This window comes from Oreochromis niloticus, linkage group LG6 (assembly GCF_001858045.2).
Source record: "Oreochromis niloticus isolate F11D_XX linkage group LG6, O_niloticus_UMD_NMBU, whole genome shotgun sequence".
Lineage (NCBI taxonomy): Eukaryota > Metazoa > Chordata > Actinopteri > Cichliformes > Cichlidae > Oreochromis > Oreochromis niloticus.
In genome coordinates this window covers 22,714,643-22,738,215 of record NC_031971.2, presented here as the reverse complement: position 1 = coordinate 22,738,215, position 23,573 = coordinate 22,714,643, and the positions used below count along the sequence as shown (strand labels likewise).

The 23,573-nt window shown below is 37.9% G+C and overlaps 1 protein-coding gene across 6 annotated transcripts in view; it reads left to right on the top strand.

Moving 5' to 3' along the window:
• Positions 1–23,573, top strand: part of ank2a (ankyrin 2a, neuronal) — a 98,012-nt gene that overhangs the window by 11,068 nt on the left and 63,371 nt on the right. For 2 of the 6 annotated variants that reach the window (XM_025907752.1, XM_025907749.1), the window contains exons 2-28: positions 8,012–8,113; positions 12,704–12,802; positions 14,288–14,386; positions 14,482–14,580; positions 14,717–14,902; positions 15,149–15,172; positions 15,640–15,648; positions 16,159–16,257; positions 16,485–16,583; positions 16,719–16,817; positions 16,940–17,137; positions 17,689–17,787; positions 17,916–18,014; positions 18,197–18,295; positions 18,503–18,700; positions 18,791–18,889; positions 19,107–19,205; positions 19,315–19,512; positions 19,751–19,849; positions 20,186–20,284; positions 20,446–20,544; positions 20,644–20,742; positions 20,864–20,936; positions 21,109–21,235; positions 21,399–21,474; positions 21,568–21,671; positions 22,826–22,861. In XM_025907752.1, the coding sequence (XP_025763537.1) occupies positions 8,012–8,113; positions 12,704–12,802; positions 14,288–14,386; positions 14,482–14,580; positions 14,717–14,902; positions 15,149–15,172; positions 15,640–15,648; positions 16,159–16,257; positions 16,485–16,583; positions 16,719–16,817; positions 16,940–17,137; positions 17,689–17,787; positions 17,916–18,014; positions 18,197–18,295; positions 18,503–18,700; positions 18,791–18,889; positions 19,107–19,205; positions 19,315–19,512; positions 19,751–19,849; positions 20,186–20,284; positions 20,446–20,544; positions 20,644–20,742; positions 20,864–20,936; positions 21,109–21,235; positions 21,399–21,474; positions 21,568–21,671; positions 22,826–22,861 (2,816 nt within the window). Of the gene's footprint in view, positions 1–8,011; positions 8,114–11,704; positions 12,078–12,703; positions 12,803–14,287; positions 14,387–14,481; positions 14,581–14,716; positions 14,903–15,148; positions 15,173–15,639; positions 15,649–16,158; positions 16,258–16,484; positions 16,584–16,718; positions 16,818–16,939; positions 17,138–17,688; positions 17,788–17,915; positions 18,015–18,196; positions 18,296–18,502; positions 18,701–18,790; positions 18,890–19,106; positions 19,206–19,314; positions 19,513–19,750; positions 19,850–20,185; positions 20,285–20,445; positions 20,545–20,643; positions 20,743–20,863; positions 20,937–21,108; positions 21,236–21,398; positions 21,475–21,567; positions 21,672–22,825; positions 22,862–23,573 lie in introns of those variants that run through there. The other 4 variants (XM_025907753.1, XM_025907751.1, XM_025907754.1 and 1 more) reach the window with 3 other exon arrangements.

Below are 23,573 nucleotides of genomic sequence, written 5' to 3'. Positions count from 1 at the left end.
ATAAAGCATGTCAAAGCCTTAACTTAAATTTAGTTTTTTCTCCAATCTTTCTGATGGAATGATGTCATCTGATGATGAAGGATATTTTACTAAATTAAATATATTGGAAAATACAATATAGTGGTTATTGACTTCATGAGTCTATACATTAGCCCCGGGCCTGAAAATGGTCAAGTTATTCAAAGCTAACAAAGGTTCAAAGGGGTTGGCAAAAAAAAGAATCTGGTAGCCATCCCCGATCACTGTTACAAATTTCAGGTTGGAGATGAAAATTGTGGTTATGAAATATTTAAACGCGTTAAGAAGTCTATATGAGTTCTTTCAAACAGAAAGATCATATCTCCATTAAATCTCAGATGCATTATATGCTGCTAGACACTCTTTTCTGGGAGAACTCTACTAGTCAGCACTGTAGCTCCATTAGCAGGTAGAATAATCGTTATCAACTTGAAGGCCACGTCTTCCATCAAGGATAATGGACTATCTCACAATTTTAAAGAAAGTGATCAAAAATATAATGGCTTATTCCTTTGCTGTTGCTCCTAATGTTTGCTCATGTTTCATAAAAACTGAGTAGGTAATTTCTATATAAGTCACCCCCCCCCCCCCCCCCCCCCCCCGATAAGGATAAGCAGAAGAGATTGGATGGATGGACAGATCGAAGTCCATGGAAAGCAACTACTATCTTTTTAAAGCCCTGTTGCCTTTTAACACTGTCAAATTCATTATTAAATAAAAATTCAGCTTGAAAATTAAACACAAAAGTCGAAAAATAAACAGGAACAAATTGAAACATAGATGTAAAGTGTGAATTTGGTTGTTTATAACCCCTGTTTCATATAAAAATGAGTGTGTGTTCATGTGACAAAGGAGTTGTACAAGTCTGCGAACACACACACATTTACAGTTTGAAACCTGTGTGTGTGCTCTTTGTCTATCAAAGAATGCTAATGGGCCAAATAAAAGCCTTTGGATCTATAAAATGGAAAACAGACCATTAACTCCTCCCGGTGTACTAGGTCCACTGGACCAACAGAAACGAGAGCTCACGTCATCTTTCTTTCAAATCGCCCATCAGTGTAACCTGAATCTCAAATGGATAACCGCCACCACACAACCACGCACACTTCCTCATATACACATGCATTTGCAGACAAGCAACGGTAGCATTATAACTTATTACTGAGGACACTGTTTCTGGATCAACTAACATGATGATCAATAATTATAGATTTTTGTCTGTTTAATCAGAAATTCAAGAACTCAGGCAATGCCAAGGTTTTCACTTGTAAAACAGAGTTGGCTTTAGTGTACTTAGAAATTTAACAATATCTCACTGTAACACAATGCTGCTATTTGTAAATCACCATCATCCAGTTAGTACTTCAATATGTCATACATTTCAAGTCATGATGCATATATATTTAATATATATATTTAAAATTACAATAGCAAAACAAAAAGTAAAACTGTATTGTGCATTAGTTCCAGTATACTTTTTTGAAACAATTAATAACACCTCAAGTTCTTATTTCCTGTTAGGATGTCCTGTGACTGGACAGTACCAACCATATTGCTATAGAAAAGTTAATGCAGTTAATGGAGAAATCATCTAGAACACGATCTCTCGTGAAACAAAAAGATTTTGATTGAATGTATGTACTATATTTATTTGTAACAGGTAGGCAAAGGTAATTGCAAATTTATGAAAAATACCTATAAAAATAAACATCTTGCATCTGTTTCATTCTCTTTGTTAAGGAAGACCAGCCCACCTTTTCTTCTGTGATACAATGATTGAGGAAAGTCTCATCTGAGGCTTGGAGTGTCTGATTTTACTGTGCGTAAAATCAAAAAATAAATTCATAATCAGGCACTGAGAAAATAATATCCAGCCACAGTCTAAAGTATCTGTAACAATAAACAGTTTTAATTTTATGACAATAAATGGTTTGAATAGGTGACCTAGTGAATAGCACGTGCTTGTAATTTCAGTTAAAACAAGTTTATGTTTGATAAGAAACCAGAAAAAAATGTACATTGCAGTTTCAATTTATTACAATTATTACAACTATATCATTTTTTATTAAAGTGAATAAGTTAATAAGGAGCCTTGAATGTCTATTAAAGGCTCCTTATTCCAAAAACTTACATCAGAGTTTTATTATTTTGTTTTGAATATTAGTGTAATGGATTAATGATGCAAAAATGTTAAGTGTTCTTTTTACTTGTGTTTATTGCCAGTTTTTTTCTTCCGATATAGGCACTGTTGTTAGGTCAGATTACTGGGTTCAATCTAAGATCCATACGCTGTTTCCTTCAAAAAATAGAATCTTATATTCCCTGTGTCACCAGCAGAGAGCAGCAAAGGAAACGGAAATGTGCGGTCTCTCTAAAGGCAGCATTGTCATGGAACTAAATGAAGCAGTCAGGTTCAGTGCACCAGTGTTAAAAAAAGGAAAACAACATTATTACAGTTGTGGAGTGATTCAGCAAATCTGTCCCATTCATGATTACTAGTAGAAAGAAATGCTGCTGATGCTGCTGCAGCTGACTGAGTCTGTGAAAACATATCAGGCAGAATGTGTGAACAGAAATAGAGGTGTGAGATTGTGTCCCTGTCACTTGTGCTGAAATTTCAAACTCCTAACATTAGCGGCACTGACAGAGAGAGGGACCTTGACACCCGTCTGCTTGGAGTGGGCGCGCACACTCACATGCAGGAGCTGTCAAATTCAATTCTATCAGCCACCACTACAGAGGGTGCAATGCAGTTAAGATTCAGACTGACCCACTTTCTCCCGTTTAGGGGGAAGCCTGTAACTTGGTGGTTGGAAGCCACTGTTCTCTGCTCACTGGTCCCCCTCTGGACTGAGTGGTGTGTCCCATTTGCTCTGCTGGCTCACAATAGGACAGCCTGTACCCAAGTTCACCCTTTTCATGGTCTCGTCTCATTTTTATTTGCACACTCTTTATGTCATTTTTTTCCATTTTTATTTGGAAAAGTCTGTGGTACGTAATAAAAGGAACTAAACGCATACGTCATTAAAACTGCGACAAAATACGAAGTCCTTACAGACTTTATAGATTTATGAACTTGTAAATTGGGGGTTAACATGACTAGAATAGTTACCGTATTTCGACCATTGTAATCCATCTCATGGTCCTTTCTAACCTATTAAATCTTCATTACACATTTACCTCATTTGCTAAGGATGGAGAGCATTTTCACAGCAGCAGAGAAAGTAGCTGTGTCTGCAGCAGTCAGCTGGCAGTTAGCACACAGCCTCCTTAAACCCCTTACACAATGAAAAATTTCCTGTGACTCTGGCTCACATGCACATTAACACTCATGCAAGGACACGCTTGTACACACTCAGAGCCTTTTGTAGCCACATCTGTTCACATGGAGGGTTTTCATGTACATCTGGGATGGGTAATTCCCTGTTTGTGTGTTGAAATATGTGATGAGGATGAGAGAGTGAGTGGTTCTTATGTTCATTTTTCATCAGCCCTTTTCAGTCATCATCCCTCTTGTTCGTGTTTGACAGGACCATACGAGAGGAGGGATTCATTTTTTGAGCACCTGTAGGTGTGTGTATGCCTGTGTTTTTGTATGAGGATTGAAATCTAGCTGCTGTACAAGGTGGAAGAAAAGAAAACTGAAGAAGGGAAAAAGAGGATAATGCAACAGTTTTTAAAAAAAATATTTTATTTTTCACTGAATTTGGGTTAACGCTTCTTTAAAGTCTTTTTTTCAATCATTTTGGAGTAATTAGTCAATATTTTTCTGATTTTTCTTTTAGTATTAGCATAATGCTGATGCAGAACAAGGCCTAACAACTTTTTATAATTTATATAGTATGGCATTTTTTTGACAAATATAAAAAGTGAAGGTGTTTAGTTTGCATTAGGCAGGATTTATAAACTTTAGCACCAAGGAAAACACACAGAAAAGTAGAAGGGTGAAGTCATGGCCCACGCTGCAGCCCATCTTAAGAAAGCTCGCGAGCTTGAGCAACACCCAGACTACAGAGCTTTACAGAAAGCCAGGGAGAAGAGGAGACGGCAGCGGGAAAGAGCTGAGCGAAAGCGTCAGGTAAAATCTGTCACATGTGGTGTGTATCGTGACAATTTCATTGCCACATTCTGTTGTGGCCTTATTGTACGCTTTGGTGTTACTGTAGGACAACATAAAAAGGGGCTGTGGGATTTGCACAGATGTGGAGGTGGTTGAAATCACATTAGGTAACGGATAAAGTACAATGTCAAAGAAGTAGTACTGTACCACTTTTTACCATAAATAGTATAATTTTTTTTAAAGATTTTCACCCGTTTTTGTTTTAACTTTCATGGCAATACAAGCCCCTAGCACTATTAGTGCACATATGTTCATAAGTGACCTCGTGTACACAAAGCAGCTGTTAATGAGACATTCATGATAATAAGTAGAGTTTTGATTTTCATCCAGTGTAAGCATATACTTGTGTAAGCATAGGCTACAGTGTATTACCAAGTATCCTTCATTACATGACTGACTCCAGGCTAATCTGTGCAAATCCTGTACGAATACAGAGATTACAGCTGGATCTCAATCAGTCCAATCCCTGCATGTGGAGTTTGGCAAACAGCTGAATCAGGCAGGCAGACGAGTAAAAACTCAAAAAGTGGAGACTGAAGAATACACACATACACACGCACACACCTGATTATATCAGTAATGCTTTTCTGAATGTGTGATGCCTTGTAATATGTTTTAATATGATTAACATTATTAATGGCTTATTAATTATTTTTACCTAATAGCATAGTGAAAAGAAAAGCAAGAGCGCTTTTTGGTCATGTGAACTATTTCAAAATTAAGTAGTAAATGTGACTGGGATACAAAATGTGAATGATCTGCACAAAACGAGTTCTGTGTAGTGAAAAATTCTATGTAAGGTTGAAATTAGATTGCTTGTACTAACCGGATCTGACTTGGTCAATTTTTCAGTGGTTTCGGTCAGCCTCCCATATGTCCCGCTATGCATGAGCAACACATGTACAGCAGCACAGCCAAATAGTTGCATACACACTCACAGCCACACACTAACATGTCATTAGCGTTGTAAAGACTCACTTCTTGATGCATTCTCAATCATCCAGGTAAGTAAATCTCCAGAAGTTGATTCTGTTCATCTGGACGTAGAGTTTACAGTGGGTGAAACGTTTCGTCACTCATCCAAGTGACTTCTTCAGTCTCAGCTGACTGCAGGTTTCCCCAATCTTATAAACAGTACTGTTTATAAGATTGGGGATAAACAGTACTGTCAACTTTTGGAGGTAAAGACTCACTGTTCACTACCATGAAAAACCTTTGTAACAACAAACCTAATCAAACACTTAAATCACCACCATCAACATTTATAAGAAAGTAACAAAGGCAAAGGGACTCAAGCTAAAGCTGTCCAGAGCTCAGAGCCGGTCCAAGCCAGCAGCCTCGGTATGAGCAAAGGATCGAAGGAGTTGTGTAGACAATTATAGAGATGAGTAAAAAACGAGGGAAGGGCTGAAGGCCTGTTATAAACATGCTGAAAAAAGATGAAAGTTTTTTTGTTGTTGTTATATAAATCTGTTGCTTTTGTTTGGTAAGGTAAAATATATCAGACATTTCAGTTAATTATTTATGCTTCAGCTAATTCTGCTTTGAAGAAAAGTTATAGTTCTTAGAAAGAAGATCAGAATCATCAAAAATCTTTATTACCAGGTCAGACTTACAAAAAAACATGGAATTGGCCAAAGGAATCACAATTAGTGCATTTCTTACTTAAATATTTTTTTATTGCTGTGTTCATGTTTGAATTTTGTCTCCAAATCCTGACCCTTGGTCTTCCTGAAAAGCACCGTAGGCCATGTGGTCTACATTCTGAGTGAAACCCAGCTGTTATGCACCCTACCATGAACACACACGCACACCCATCAATGGGTTGTGTCTGGGTGGAACTGAAGGTCTAGAATGGTAAAAATAGCTAAGACAGGAGAGATAGTAAGGGTTAAATGTTTATGGCTGCAGTTGTTATCTTAGTGCGAGAGAGGAGAGGCAGCGGAATAGTAGGCAGGACTGGGCCTTGACCACAGTACATCGTACATTAAGTTAGAGCTAGAGGCTGATGCTCAGCAGCTTCCACTGTGATCAAAAGGGAACAACAAGGAAATGTAGTAGTATTAATTAGAAAAGGAAGCAAGATTTGGTAATTTATTAAATATGTTTGAACCAAAGATATGTACAAATTTATTGGACTGTAGGATTAAAGGATGCCAGTAATCAAGAGTGTAGAGTGAGAGATGCAAAGTGAGAAACTGCAAGAATTTGACAAAGTGGCCAAAGAGAGTAAAGAAAGGCGACAATATTCAGGTAAAGCTGGGAATTCTTTTCCTGTCTGAATGTTAACCATGGGAAATGCAGCAACATGTAAGATATGTGGATCAGATACAGCTTCAAAGACCGTTGGGAATGACTATGCCTTAAATCAACATACTGATTACTACAAGGCTGCTGACACTGGATCTAACGTTGATGATTTACTGGTAAGAGATGGAAAAGCAGACTTACGTTGGTATAATTTCTTTTTCTGCTAATGTCCTTTTTGTCAGAAACAAACATGTTAATGTCTGGTGGTTTGTTTGGGATTGTGCGACATCGCACGTGAAGCGCAATCCACATAGGGGGTGTGGTATGATTGTTGACATGCATTGCGAAGTTTGATGACCTTACAAGTTAACATGCAGTGGTGATTGACTGACACTTTAACACTTTAACCTCGCTAAAAAGAGGTTAGAACCTTGTTGACACTCTCAGGATAATGAAGACAGTACTAATGTTGACATACTGTGATATTCAGCAGGACAAATAAAGCGATACATCGGTATATTTTGATTATTCAAATATCAGATGTCATGCAATGAAAAATTCTTTTTTGGGCCAAAATCATTACCGAGGTAATGACAGGATACTAGATTTTGAAAAAGAGCAAGAGAAAAACAATTTAAATTTAAAACTTAAGTTTGCTGTGTACATGCACATAAAGGCAGTCTGTCATTAACTGTTGATCAGGCAGTAACGAACAATTCTAACAAAAATGAACAAATTTTGAATAAAATGGCAACAAGTCCTACACCAGGAGAACAAGAAATGCTGGAAGGCTTGAGATGAAACAGTAACACAAAATCTAAAAAGTAGGAGCTGGAACACTGGTGTTGTAAATACACTGAGGAGACTGGCTGATTGGGAACAAGTGCAGCAGTTTAAAGCAGGTGATATTTATCAGCGCAGGACAGACAAAAATGGAGGAAAAAATTGTAAAGACACAAGTAAAACTAAAAAAAGACACCAGGAATGCCTAAATAAAACAGAAATAAACTTAAGCCTGAACATAAAAAAAACCCCATGACATCAAAATGCAAATTTAGTATGACAACCTGATGTAGGGATCAAGGTTAGAATCTCCATGAAATGAATGTAAGTCAACACGATGTCCTCTGACGATGTGGAAACGTGACTCTGTGTGTGCATGCTTGTCTGTGTGTGTGCGCGCGTGCGCAGCTGCTTTGTGATGGGTAAATTTAGAGTAGCCTAGTAGGCCACTGATACTGTATAAGCAACTATGTAGCCATATAAAAACACGTGATTAACCCTTTATTTTATGTTTTCACATTAAAAGAGCTTTAAGGAACAAGCTTATTTAACTACAGCATGGGGCATCGCTGGAATTAAAAGGCATAAGAGGTAGATGACTCATAGGTCTGCTTGTAAAATCCATCATGACTTTGTGTGTGTGTGTGTGTGTGTGTGTGTACGTACTGAGAAAAATATGTTTTGTCTGATAAATGGAATGTGGCCTTTAATGTTGTTACTGTAATATTGCATACATGCGGCACTTTTATCAGAATGACAAAGTAACAAAAGAAATTATAAACATTTGCTTATTTACCTCTTATTAATATTACCCTAATTTCTGTTTTATCTCCTTAGTCGGACAGTAACACCAGTTTCCTCCGGGCAGCCAGAGCTGGAAACATTGACAAAGTCCTTGAATTCCTGAAAAACGGGGTTGACATCAGCACATGTAACCAGGTAAGAAAACTTAAACAACATTGGATACAAGTTCTTGTATGCAGTTACATTCATTTGAAGAGGGGTGATAAACATACAAACAGTGACAAATTTTCAGGTTTTATGGAGTTATATTTTTCAAAACTCCATCTTTGTGTTTTCATTTAAAATAATACTTTTTAAGTTTTGAGTTTTTATGTCTAAATATTTATTACAACTTTCCAGAACTGATATAGCAGTTGTATGAAATAATATCTAAAATCTGCTGTTTAGTGCTTCAATGCAAGCTACTGTCAAACCTGCTCAAGCTAACCTTCGCCCTGCTGTGTCATGGTGGCATCACACAGCGAGTACCTTAACCTGCCATATCACTTTTGCATACTCACAGCTACCCTCATAGCTACAATTACTCCCTTTCCCTCCACCACACCCATTCTTCCCCCCAATCTCAGCAGCTTTTGAAAAGGTCTATGCCTCCCTGACAGCTGTTCTCGTCCCCTCCCCTTACTCGCCCTGTCCCACATTCCACCGAAGGGGAGGGATTGGAGAGGTTAAAATATTTCCCCCTACTCCTCTCTCCTGTCTACATCAATGTGATTTACAGCAGTCACAAGACAGCCTAAAGGAGTGAGGCTACGTGAGCGTATGTGTTGTGTGTGTGTGTGCGTGCATATCATTATTTTTTACTGTGTCATTGCTTGACTGTTATAGCTGGTTTGCAGCTATAAAAAGCCAACCCGTAGCTCTGCTGTTTGTTATCATGGGCACCATGGGTTCTGTTTTGTGCCCCGAGAGGGAAGCCTGAATATAGAAAGCTGTGCACGCTCAAATCTTCACATACACATACACACAGACATGTACGTAGGCACACACACACCTCCTGTCCTGCAACAGGAGAGCCTTGCCCTAATAGGATTTCTCGGTGGTCAGATGATCAAATTTGAGACCTTGTCAAGCGACCAAAAAATGCTAGTGACATTTTTATACATATCCCAGTTATTCCCTCATTATTTGTGTGTGTAGAGGCCAGTATACTATACAGTGAATGTAATTTTGGACCTAAGCACATTAATTATCTCCCAGCACACATGAACATAAGCTATAGACTGTATTTTATTCCAGTGACGTGTAAGTAAACCAAATTAAAGTTATAACATGCACATAAATGCATTACTTTTTTTTCTCTTAGTGTTGTCAATAGCCAAATTTAAAATAACAGATATACAGATATATGCTGTGGTGACAGACAGGGAAGTCTGTTGTGCCTTTACCTTTTTACTCACAAATTTTAAGAGGAAAGACATTGACAGTATGGTTAAGTTAAGGCACACATAACTGGTCTGAATATGCTGAATGTGTATGGCAGCTGATGAGTGATGTCTCATGTGAATGATTTTGTTAAGTCAAAGCACAAAAGGCAGTGACATGACCGTACTGGAAGTGATGGCATGAGCCCAGGATTAATGCTTTTGATTACTGCAATAAGGTTAAAAAAAAATCACAAAAAATTCCGTGCATAAATGCTAATTTTCTCCAAAGACTTGAACGAATCACGGAAAAGCATCATTATCACAAAGCCATTATCTGAAATAATGTCCGATAATGAGTCATTAGAGTTAGTAGTCTATTGACAAGAGCCGGATAATGTGACATTGCAGTTGAATAACCCAATTTCCTTTTGCTTGTTTTAATGCATTTCCGATTACTCTTCACAATGCAATCAAATAAAGGAACATGTTTAATGTTATTCATGGTTTCTTTAAAAAGTCTATCCATCCACAAAACACCAAAAGAAGCTGCAAATGTCACACACTAAGTTATGCACATATTTTGAGTATCGCCCTTGGTGCTATATTCGTTAATAACTGAAGAGTAAAAACCTAGAAAGCACGAAGAGAGTGGCAAGGTCCAGAAACTGGCGCCAAGGGCAGAAGGCTACCCGAGAGAGTGAGAGGTATATTCCTAGCTTGCCAAAGCCACTGTCGTACTATGATTCACCATTGCACAGATTTTATGAATGAGATGTATAAATAAAGATGTAATGTTTTTTACAGATAATGTTTGTTCTTCCAGTTTTTAAGCATGTTGTGTTTGAGTTTTAGGATTTCAAAAGAGAACAAGTCACTACAGCTTATTCTACATTTTAATACAATATGCCTATGTGCTTGTATTTGCGTGTTAAGAGTGTGTATAAGAACTGCTTCACTCTTCACAATTAAAGGCCAGATTTCCCTTCTAATCTACTTAAAATTTTAATCCTTGGTGAGTAATATTACTCTTTACTTTAATCTGCATGCATTTACATTATTTCCTCCAAAATCTATCCCACTGTGACATTTATGACATTTACATTGTTTCCTCCAACATCTTTCCCCTGTGACATTTGAGACAATAAAACGACACCAAGTAAGCATGGTTGTTTATACCATGTGTGCTTATAACAAAGGTCAGCGGTCAAAGCAGCTTGAATGACAATCTGCGCTGGATGAAGCTCAACATTTTGTCTCCTGCTAGGGGAAGCAACAAAGTGCCAGGGATCACGATGTCCATTAGCTAAATGAAGCTTTTACGAACAACTGAGCTCAGAGGGAAAGGAGATTTAGATCGGTTTGTGTGACTGTGTCTGTGTGTGTGCTGTTGGGTTTTCCTGTCTCTCCTGAAATACATAATGGCTGAAATGTGGCTGAAAGTATGATTATTTTTGCTGTGTCAGTGAGTCTACCGTTTCAGAACTGAAGCATAACTGAGGCGTGACTTTCTGCTTCTCAAATGTCAGCAAAGAGCATCTGATATAGCCTACACTATTTTTTTTTTCTTTTCATTCGTTGCCAGTTCAGTGGAAAAAGTCGCAGATGGACTAACTGCATACTGATTTAAAATATACTGAAGTGATGATGATATTAGAAGCTTTGGCCATGCGACCTGACAAACATGATATGCAGCGTGATCATTGTGGTGGTGATAATGACATTAAAAAACAGTCTTTACTTATCAAAAGTGAGTGCTTGCTATGATGAGTCAGTTGCAGACCTTGCAGACCTGCATGATGATTTAAGTGTTTGATTAGACTTGTTGACTTCACACACCGTGAGGAGCTTTCACACTTTTAGCGACTGTGCTGTGAGAGCATGTGTGACTATTTTAGCGTGCTGCAGTGTGACCAACTCATAATCTGACATACATGAAACTGATCGAGAATGTGTCATGGACTGTCGATCGGTGGATCTCTGCAGATTTGATTAAGACACATAACAGACACTGGACTAGTGCCATTTGTGCAGCTTTACTCGTAGCTCATTAGAAACCGTTTGCACAGGTTTTATGGATGTACCATAGTGATACGAACTATGTGTCATTTTTCACTCTTTTTTAAGTCATGTTATAAATCACTCAGCCAGACAGTCACTGATATACTTTGGCCTTTGAGGAATGCCCCCTTTTTTTAAAGGCTGACATTTTCAGTTGCTTCTAAATATGATTATCTAATTTTGGGTGTGTGTTTGGGTTCCCTCTATGACTGTGCAGAAATATGACACCCCCCTTGGCTGTTTGGCATTTAGCAACTCGCGAGAAAGAAAGAGAGGGCGTGTTTCTATTTGTGTGTGAATGTATATGCATGATGTACATGTGTTATGGAGGGAAAAGGGCAATGATAGAAGGGTTAGCAACAGCTCCTCTTTTATATCAGTGCACAAAAAGCCTCCAGAGCTTAGAGGCACATTTCCTCGCTGTCGTTCATCTGAATTAGCCTGCAGGAAGAGGACAGAGCACACAAACCTTGAAAGCTGGTTCTAAACCAGTGTAGAGGAAGCAGGAGGTGGAGGACTGGTTGGAGTTCCATCACCAAAGACAAAAAGACAAAAGAAAACAGAGCAAAGGATTCATGAAGGCACAGAATACCCAAAGGAGCGGGCATTTTGAAAGATAAAAAAAAGAGCAACATTTCAAAGATCCAAAGCACAGGATGGAAGAAATGGAGGACGAGGTGAATGGTTTTTGTTTTGTTTAGGGTTTTTTTTCTGTTTTTTGTTTCTGTGTGTAAATGTCAGTGTCAGAAGAGGTACTGTGAGTGGCGATAAATCAGTTTTGTTGTAAGGGCTTGTTGGAGTGCAACATTTGAGGTCTGCTCTCCTCTTGTGCTGCTATAGTTCCTGTTGATAAATCTGAGGTGAGGCCTTTTGTTATGAGCGAATTGAACTGTAAAAATCAGCCAGTTTTTTAACCCAAATAGTTTTTCTTCTGTTTCAATTCTTAAATGTCGATCTCTCCAACTGTGAATGAAATGCATGCTATAAATCATGTACAGTATAATGCAATGTAAAGTTGGATTATACCCTCATAAGTGACTATAAACTTAATCAAGATTTTTTATTGTTGCCAATTTTACAAAAATTCACACTTGTACTGTAGTTTTCCTTTTTTGCAGGAGTATACATGACTGCATTAGAATGTTATTGATCCAATTTCCAGTAGATATCGCTTTATGTCCTGTAATGTTGGTATGCCTTATCTTTGATATAGGGGTGTTGTAATATGATTCCCTGAGCACCACGCAGTTTCATTTCTTCTTCACGTGTGTTTTCTTGAAATCTTCTCTTGTTTTCTGTTTAGAATGGTCTCAATGCGTTACACCTGGCGGCTAAGGAGGGACACAAGGAATTGGTGGAGGAACTGCTACAGAGAGGAGCATCTGTTGACTCTTCCACCAAGGTACACACATGAATTAGCTTCATGGGGTCTTTAATTAATATAATTAAGTTAATATAATTGTTGCTTTAATCACTCACTATATGTCTAATGGCTTTTTCTTTGGCTTGCATTGGCAAAGATAACTTTTTAAAGGTAAAGATACATTTTTAAAAGAGAAAAAAAAGATAAGAAAATTATTTTAACCAAAAGAGAAAGAAGGAGATGATGGAAAGGAATTAAATAAGTTGTAAAATACCATAAAAATCATTCCTTCTTTAGTGAATTAAGGAGCCATTAGGGTGGATATGAGAGTGATTTAAGATGATTATGAGAGTTTGATTGTTTGTTTCTTCAGACATTCAGTCTTATAAGGTATTAATAATTGTACCATATATAAACTTAGCACAATGAGTCAGGAAAGTTTTGATTGGCTGATTACTTCTTTGTTGTAACAATGTTCCTTGGCAGTAAATGTTGGAAACCCTGTTTAATTTTTTTTCCATTAAATGGTGCGACATTGGTAAGGAAATTGCATTTGTGGGTTGAGCAGCAGAGTTGAGTGTGTGAGTTGCGCCCATGAAAAACCTCTCTGCCAATCTCAAACAGCTTCTTCTACTAATGACTTATGCTTTGTGTCATTTATTGGATTGGCTGATTGAAATCTGAAGAAACAAGACTTATTGACAATCTAACAATTTCCTATAGCATATACCAGCTTTGTCCTAGACTGCTGTTGAATGGCAACCTACAGTAATGTGTGAGGTGCAATGGAGGAGGTGCCAGGCTATTGTGGCTGTGCAAGGTTCTTCCAGATGTTACAAGGGCCTCTGTTGTTAAATTATTATTATTAAATTGCCAATATGTTTTGTATACTCAACTCTGCTGCTCAACCCTTTCCAACAGTATAAGATTTATTGCCAAGAAGCATTGTTACAACAAAGAAATAACCAAAAACACTTCCTTACTTTTCGTGCTAAGTTTAGATATTGTACCATTCAGTTGGAAGGAGTAAGAGAAGGCGAGAGTGAATGTGTAGTGCGCTTTTTGGCAAGATGCTTGTTATGTGAGTCTGTGACTGCCTCATGACTTAGGCTTAACAGCTAGCAGCAGTGAACAGCTGACACAGAATTTATCACTCTGCTGTTTGTGTCCTTCGAGTGACTTGAATATGTTTCTTGGAATTAAACCCAACTTTTACATCCTAAACATTAAAGCAGAAATGAAATGTTTGCATAATTTGGTTTTAGCCCTGTAACACCAAGTGTATCATATTTGTGAGTTTTTGAGACTCACAAAAAGTCACAGGGGAAAAAATGACAAAAATAAATACACATTAAAACTCGTGTATATTTTTTATATATATGTTTCAAACATTTCAATTCATTCATTTTCAAAAATTAGAATTTTCTGGAATTTTCAGGGTTCAGACTTTATATAATTAATGAGGGAAGTAAGAGATAGGACAGATATTTGGTTGGTTATCTTAACATTGTTTTCTATTTACAGAAAGGAAACACTGCCCTCCACATTGCCTCTTTGGCCGGACAAAAAGAAGTAGTCAAATTGTTGGTGTCAAGAGGAGCAGATGTCAATTCTCAGTCACAGGTGAGAATTAATAAGAACTTTTACAAAATGCATCAGCATTAACACAAGCAACAAGTATATGATGTGGTTTTGTTTTTGCCTGTTTATCTCTTCAGAATGGCTTCACGCCACTCTACATGGCGGCTCAGGAGAATCACTTGGAGGTCGTGCGATACCTCTTGGAAAATGACGGAAATCAAAGCATTGCAACAGAAGTATGTTTTTCTTTCATATTGTTATCTATTCAATTATTGAAGATAAAAACAATATGTGATATATTGCCTATTTTCTTTCATTTTCTGTATGAAGAGTATAACCATTTAACTCGTTTTTTCCCCTGTGCTCCTCCAGGATGGGTTTACTCCACTTGCTATTGCTCTCCAGCAGGGGCACAACTCAGTTGTCTCCTTGTTGTTGGAGCATGACACTAAGGGTAAAGTACGCCTTCCAGCCCTGCACATTGCTGCCCGCAAAGACGACACAAAGTCTGCTGCACTGCTGCTTCAGAATGACCACAACGCTGATGTCCAGTCTAAGGTGAGGGAGGGCAACAGGGACAAGTTACATTTTATTGTTTGTGGGTTCCTTAGGGAACAATAATAAAACGGACAGACCAGGCCTCTCTGAAAATGCTGTATTGTGCAGGTACTTATTTTTTTTTTTTTTTTCAAACTGTGTAACCTTATAAACATGCTCAGTGTTTTAATTAAAAAAAATACTGAGTGTTTCCCCTAACAGCCCTTCACCCTATTCCCCTTTTCTCTCTCTATGCATCTTAACCAGATGATGGTCAATAGAACCACAGAGGTATACAGACTTATCACCTCCTCATTTGATTCTGAATTTTGTCACTTCCGACCATTTTTTTCAGCTCTTTTGTTTTGATCTTGCCCTTACTTATCGAGGACTTTTGTGACATAGGGATACCCTGCATGCCAGAGTTTGCTGTACTAGACACTGCATGGCTGACAGTAAAACACAATGTGTTGTATTGATAATCCCCAGAGAATGTCAGTTAATTACTGATCATTTATTTTATAGATTTTTTTTGTTATTTTTAATTGATAAGTCATTGAAATGTATTATGTTTACAGAATTTTATACTGAACTGATAACCTGAAAGTAAAATCAGCTTTTTCTTTTACTCCCATCTTTCTACGCGTAACTCAGCGCATGTGTGTTCTTGTGCATGTTGATTTACTTCTCTGAAACACTTTGATCTCTGATCTTTAAGTAAACTTTGTTTCTTAATTAAATTGCACCATGTCTATCAGAATGGGAAGGTAAGGAGTGAACCGACCTGCAATTGTGTGCTATAAAAATTTATATATATAGCTAATATATAAATGTTCATTTGTCCACCCAAGTAGATACACGTACTTGCAAGCGTCCATAGTGTTGCTTGGTGCTTATGAGTTATGTTTTGTCCTTTATTTCAATATATTTACGTATCCAAAAAAAACAAGTTAGTTTTTTTTAGTAAGCATGGCTGAACTTGAGCAGTTTTGCATGTATTATGTATTGAATGTGCTATTTTGGGATTTGCTCATTTTTATGCTCCTTCTTACACAATGTTTTTCTTTCAGCACGCTCTTTCATCATATTACTACTTCAGCAGAGTCTGCTTCAGTAGAGTCTATTCCTGTATCTAACAATGAAAAGTCTTTCTTTCTTTCTTACTTTCTTTCGTTCACTTTTGTTTTACTTTTCTCCTTTTCGTGATGAGCTGTTCTGCACTCTCTAACCTCTTTCCCTTTAACTCTGTCCCTCTCTATTCTCTCCTTTCCTATCAGAGTGGTTTCACCCCTCTGCACATTGCAGCTCACTATGGTAACGTGAATGTCTCCACCCTGTTGCTGAACAGAGGAGCTGCTGTTGACTTCACAGCCAGGGTACAGCCAAATTCCTACTGTGTGGCTGTTTTTGACTTTGATCGTTACAGAAGGGCATGTTATTTACCATCGTAGTGTTCACTTCTAATAAGCCTTTATTAATACATTTACGTCTAGCCCATTAAACGTTGCATTTCTTCCTGTATGTTTGTAGCTAAACTACTTTGCTAAGACTTTTACATGCTGTAGTTTTTGATGTACCTTTGTTTCTGTATCTGCCTTGTCAGAATGGAATAACACCTCTACATGTTGCCTCCAAGAGGGGCAACACCAACATGGTGGCCCTGTTATTGGACCGAGGTGCTCAGATAGATGCTAAAACAAGAGTAAGACTCAGCTTTTATTAAAACCATAGTGACCAATAAATAAGGGGAATCAACAACTTTCCAGGTCCTCTTTCTCCAAATCTTTAAACTGGATTAATGTGTGCGTTTGTTTGTGCATTTGTGATTGTTCCAAAGGATGGTTTGACGCCCCTGCACTGTGCAGCCAGGAGTGGACATGATCCTGCAGTTGAGCTTTTGCTGGAAAGAGGAGCCCCCATCCTAGCTAGAACCAAGGTTAGCATATTTACACTAGTACATCATTTATAATTCATACAATATGAATACTATTGTTCCTTTTTATATGGCTTTGGTTTTCATCTCTGCTACTATTCTTTAAATTTTTTGCCTCCATATAGAATGGACTGTCTCCGCTGCACATGTCAGCCCAGGGAGACCACATAGAGTGTGTAAAACTACTGCTGCAACACAAGGCGCCTGTTGATGATGTCACACTCGACTACCTTACAGCGCTGCACGTCGCAGCTCACTGTGGCCACTACAGAGTAACTAAGCTCCTCCTGGACAAGAAGGCCAATCCCAATGCAAGAGCACTGGTAAGGGTTCAAAGAAACAACAAGAGAAGCACCAAAACTGGTATTAACAGAAATTATTATGATATTTAGTGATGCACATATTAAGATAAAAAGAGTGACACTATGGATCGTGAATATCTTGCGATTTACTAGTATGCTATTTATATATTTATATTTCCATATTCTTTCATATAAAATGTTCCTGGGGAATTTCAAACTGCCAACTTGGATTGTGAAGTCAGCATTGATGGTCTGAGTCAGAAATCTGACTTGAGGGGCAGATACAGTTAAAAAATTCAGACTGGGAACACGTGTATTCTGACTTTTCACCTTCAAATTAAATGCCTCTTAGGTTTGGAAATGGTCAGAATACAGTTAGTTTTAATGATATATAAGAGTCCTAACAGTAGTAAGCATAGGGTTAATCAGATTATCAGGGGTCAGTTGACCCAAAAAGTTTAATAACTCCTGAAATATAAAATAAGGTTATAAAATGTAAATACTCCAATGCTACCTTTTTACTATAGAGACATGCATATTCCTGCTAATTTTTCTCTTATTGTCTCTGCCAGAATGGTTTTACTCCTCTCCACATTGCTTGTAAGAAAAACAGAGTGAAGGTGATGGAGCTGCTAGTCAAATACGGTGCCTCCATACAGGCAATTACCGAGGTGAGATTGTTTTGGTGTGTCAGGATTTCATGGATTAGCACAGTATACTTTGTTGCTTACATTGTTCTAAATTTGCATTTAATGCTTCTCCTTTTTGTTCCTGCATGTCTCTGTTTTCATTATTGCAGTCTGGTCTGACTCCTATCCACGTAGCTGCTTTCATGGGTCACCTCAACATCGTTTTACTTCTACTGCAGAATGGAGCTTCTCCTGATGTTCGTAACATTGTAAGTAGTAATTTCTTCTATCAGGTCAGCGATCAGCAGTTGGAAATACACGTCACAAAGTAAACACACATTTTTCATTTGTTTCAGTGCAAACACCTGAAAAATTGTACCCCGTTCTGGTGCACATTTTGTGTTTAGCACGTTGTCTTAAAGCTTATAAATCTTCTGCCTTTGCATATCAGCGCGGTGAGACAGCTCTCCATATGGCAGCACGAGCAGGACAGATGGAAGTGGTTCGCTGTTTGCTGAGAAATGGAGCGTTGGTGGATGCCATGGCCAGGGTGAGCTGTAAACATTAATCACTCTTTCCTTTTGTTTACAGTAAATTTCTATATTTCAAGCACTGGTTTGATGCCTGATATCACCTGTCCCAGCTCTGGCTACACCGTCACTGTTCATTCTAATTTTACTGGTTTTAAACAGCTGCATCATTTCCTTTTATCCTTGTCTGCTAAAACATGTACTACCTCTTTTTCCCTCAACTACAGGAGGACCAGACTCCCCTGCACATTGCATCCCGTCTGGGAAAAACAGACATTGTCCAGCTACTATTACAGCACATGGCCTACCCGGATGCTGCCACCACAAATGGCTACACTCCTCTCCACATTTCAGCCAGAGAGGGGCAGGTGGAGACAGCTGCTGTGCTCCTGGAGGCTGGAGCTTCACACTCAATGGCCACCAAGGTGAACAGAGGATGAATGCATGTAGACAGATAAATAACATGTGATAAGTTAAATCAGTGGAATTTTAATTGATCCCTTTTACATCTACAGAAAGGATTCACTCCATTACATGTTGCAGCAAAATATGGAAGCCTCGACGTAGCAAAACTTCTCCTTCAGCGCAGAGCTCTTACTGATGATGCTGGCAAGGTGAGCTGAAGTTGTAGAAGCATATTCTGAAACAAAACCCAGCATTGAGGGTAATTGTCTTAATTTCAGTGAGAGACACATTACACTTAACCTTTGATCTGATTGTTTTCTCTGAAACACAAATTATGGAATAAAACTGACTTGAAACAAAAAAAACCACAAAAAAATCACAAAGGCTTGCAAAAAGTTTAATTAAATCAAATGCTTCTTTTCACAGAATGGCTTAACTCCACTACATGTGGCAGCTCATTATGACAACCAAGAGGTGGCGCTGCTGCTCCTGGATAAAGGTGCATCGCCTCATGCTACTGCAAAGGTTAGGCTGAGTTTTAAAGAAAAAAAAAGGTCCATGAGAAGCTCACACTTGTTTGGATGTACTGTACTTCTATCACAGTGTATATCTTCTTTCTTTCCTCTGTTTTCAGAATGGCTACACTCCTCTCCACATTGCAGCCAAAAAGAACCAGACAAACATTGCTTTAGCGCTACTGCAGTATGGAGCAGAGACCAATGCTTTAACCAAACAGGGAGTCAGCCCTCTGCATCTGGCAGCTCAGGAAGGACACGCAGAGATGGCCAGCCTCCTGCTGGAGAAAGGAGCCCATGTGAACACAGCGACAAAGGTCACACAGAAGCACAATTTTTATGACATTTTTATTTATTACGGTTTGAAGTGGAAACAAGAAATACATGCGCTCTACATACAGCTGTATAAAAGTCTTTAGTTCTTAAGCTGAGTGCTCTATAAAAAACAGTTTTGTCTAATTTGTTCCATGAAGCAATTTATTACTATGCTAAGAAAAGTAGTAAAATAAATGTGTGTTGAAGGATGGTAATGTGACATTGCTTTGTGTTTTACAGAGTGGACTAACTCCTCTGCATCTCGCTGCCCAAGAGGACAAAGTCACTGTAACAGAAGTACTAGCCAAACATGATGCCAACTTGGACCAGCAAACCAAAGTACAGACATGCATGTGCATGATAAATTTAACAAGTATACACAAAAGAAAATTGTTACTAGTAATGAAAACCTAACAGAATGCTAATCTACAAGAATGTTCCTGTGTGAATGACAGTATGTCTTGCTTACTTTCTGCTTATTCGCTTTATGTTTACATGCTAATATTTAAGTGTATCATATGGACGGGCATGTAAATACCTGCAATCCAGAGGCTTTTTAAAACCATAACAAAGTCTTCATCATACGTCATATATTCAGGAAGCATTAAGATTCAGTGTAGTGCTTGCTTACAGCAGATCAGTTTTCATCTCTCACCCTCTCCCCCCTCGCTACAGCTTGGATATACCCCTCTGATCGTCGCCTGTCATTATGGAAATGCCAAGATGGTTAACTTCCTGTTACAACAAGGAGCCGGCGTCAACTCCAAAACCAAGGTTATATTTAAATCTTAAATTTGATTTAAGATTTTCTCTGTTTAACTTAAACTGCAGACAGAGCGTGAAAACAAAACTCAGATATAGCATCACTTTCGTTTTAGTTTCTACTGTGACTTAACACAATTTTGTTGTCTTCTTTTTAAACTTTTGTTCTGCAGAATGGTTACACACCACTTCATCAAGCGGCACAACAAGGGAATACACACATAATTAATGTTTTACTACAACATGGGGCCAAGCCGAATACTACTACAGTGGTAAGACACAATAGAGCCCAAGCATTTACTTTTAATATGTGAAATATGTTGTGAAAAAAGTTCTGCTGGTACGCTATCGTATATCCTTCTCTCTGTTAGAATGGAAATACCGCTCTGTCAATTGCGAAACGTTTGGGTTACATTTCTGTGGTAGACACACTGAAAGTCGTCACTGAGGAGGTCATCACGACCACAACTGTAAGCTTATGATTGCTTTAGCCTCTGTAAATGGAGCCAGGAATGTTTTTTTAAACTTAAACTATAACCTTTCTCTGTTTTGGTTGTCTATTTCCTATGACTGTGAATGGTGTCACATTAGACGGTTACAGAGAAACACAAACTGAATGTTCCAGAGACCATGACTGAGATTCTCGATGTGTCTGATGAAGAGGGTAAGTTACTTAAATGTAGAAAACAAGAATTTAGTGCGCTGCTCATCAATCAATTAAATGTATGTTGGGAAGTTTGATAAGCTGAGAATTAAATAAGATATACAAAGGAAAGTTTTTAATTTTTTCATTGTTCATAACAAGGTTTGGCATTTTTGTCCTATCTTTTTTCCAGGTGAGGACACAATGACAGGTGATGGGGGAGAGTATCTAAGAGCAGAGGACCTCCGTGAGCTGGGAGATGACTCTCTGCCAGGACATTATCTAGATGGCTTCAACTACATGAGTCACAACCTGGACAGGTCAGAAACAGCACACACATATTGTATTTGACAAACATATAAATTTGCTCACAGCAAACCTTCCTGATCTGCTGTTAGCCAAGTTCATCATCATAAGGAATACCTAAGTAATGCAGATATATACAGAAAAAGTCTGAGAAGATTCACCTTGGTTTTTCATCAGGCCCCAACACACTCCCATTCACCAAAGTTTCCATCAAAGAGAAGTTCTCATTGAAGATCTGCTTACAAGTCACCAGGTAACGGTAGTATCCGTAGTCTAACCTTCATTAAAGTATCTCTAGACACTCGAGGTGAGTCCAACCAGCCTGCTGATGCTTGTTGTTCTTTAGGTGTCAACACTGTCTAGAGAGCATGAAAAGGACTCATTCCGTCTGAGCTGGGGTGCTGAACATCTTGATAATGTTGTGCTGTCCTCCAGTCTGCTACATTCTGGGTATAAACACACACAAACACACACAGAGAAAAACTCAAACTCCTTTCTTTCAGAGAAAATCCAAATGTCAGGACTTAACCAAGTTGCAAACTTAACATACACATTCCCATTATGTCTGGAAATACTGAGGTTTTTTTTTAAAACCCACAATTTATAAAGTCCACAAGATGCCATAAACTTTTTGTGGACTTACATTAAATCAGCTTAGGGTACACACTTTATCCAAATTTCTTTAGTAAATTATCTACAATCAAAAGCAGAATTGTCTTTATTGTCACTACACTCAGATACGGTTTAATTTTGCATGGCGTCTCTTATAGAAATAAATACATTAAGCTCATCTTTGGAAATTCTACCAACCTGTTTATGGTAGCAGTGCCCTCTAAAGGCACATTGACTTCAAAGTAAAATAATTTATTTTTTACACTTGTAGCATTTTAATTTCAGAGTGAGCTTGGACATTAGAATTCAGACTAAAGGCTCCATCTTTATACACAAAGGTGTACATCTTGGATAAACAGGCTATGTGGGCATTTCTAACTGGATCTTCTCATTTGCATTTTGCTTTGTGTGCAGTATGTGCAGCAGCATGTCAAAGGATCAGCTGAAATTGATTTATTTTAATGATTTACTTATACTCAAAGTATTATTCTACCATTGTTGTGTATTTTCTGGTTCTACTTTAGTTTACTTGCTGATATAGTCACCAAAGTTTAAGATACAAAATGGCATCTCGGTGCTTTGCAAGCCTTCATTTCAGTAAATCTTTCTCCTGTTTACAGCTGTCCTTCAGCTTATATACCTCCTGCAACAAATTATTGACTGTTCTGCTGCTTGTGCTGGCTAATGCACTACTTCAAGGGTTGTCATTATGTTCTGAAATAGATATTTCATCTTTTACATGCCCTTATTTTTTTCTGGTGTACTTTTGGTGTATTTTTCATGCTTTCTCATGTGTCTTTTCTACTCCTTTTATTTTTTGCTGCTGTGTAATTATCTGTCTGGTCAGGTTTTCTCACTTTTACTCATTCTTTTTTCTCTCTTTCTCTTTTGTTTATTTTGTTGTTGCTTCGATGTGCATTCTCTTATCTTCTCTGTGTTTGTGACTCTGTGTGTGTGTGTGTGTGTGTGTTGTTTTTGTATTCTGCTTCTAGCCGTTCCTCACCATGCCTAGACCATGACAACAGCAGGTGAAGTCTTTATTTTGTCTATTTTCTTATCTCCTTTGTGCCTTTCCTTCTTTTTCTTTCTCACTTTTGAATGATTTTCTCATTTCCATCCTGCTTCTCTGCTTTATTTCATAATGAATGCCCTTACATTACCTGAAATAACCAGATTTTTTAACCTTAGTGCAGCTCTAGCTTTTCTAATCTTGGTGATCTATGGAGACAAAGTCCCAGTGTACCAGTCATATAAAATAAATTAATTTTATATTGTGTAAGAGTACACATTTTATCATTAAAAAAAAAGTCAAATCTGAATTTGGTAGTCCTGGTAGAGTGATGCTGTTTTGTACTTTTCTTCCTCCTGCTGTCAACAAATAACAAAAATCAATGTCTTATCGGCTTTAGATTTAATGTCTTTCCATTCTAACCCATCCATTGCAGGCTTTGCCCTGTTTTTAATGCAATTTAATTATATCAGTTCATAATACAACCTGTGTCCTGACCAGAATCTTGCAAGTTAAATAATTAAAGCAGAATAAAACCAAAAAAGTGTTTCTCCAGGATAAAGTGATATTTATTGAGACCTATTTGTTATTAATGTCTCTACTCAGGTTACAAAAATAGCCTTTTCTTTTACCTTTACTTGATTCAGTTGCCTTGTCAGCATGGAGATTTTGCATCTTTATTTGTTTGAATGTCTAGAAACCAATTCCTCCCTTTTATGGTGCCTTTTCTT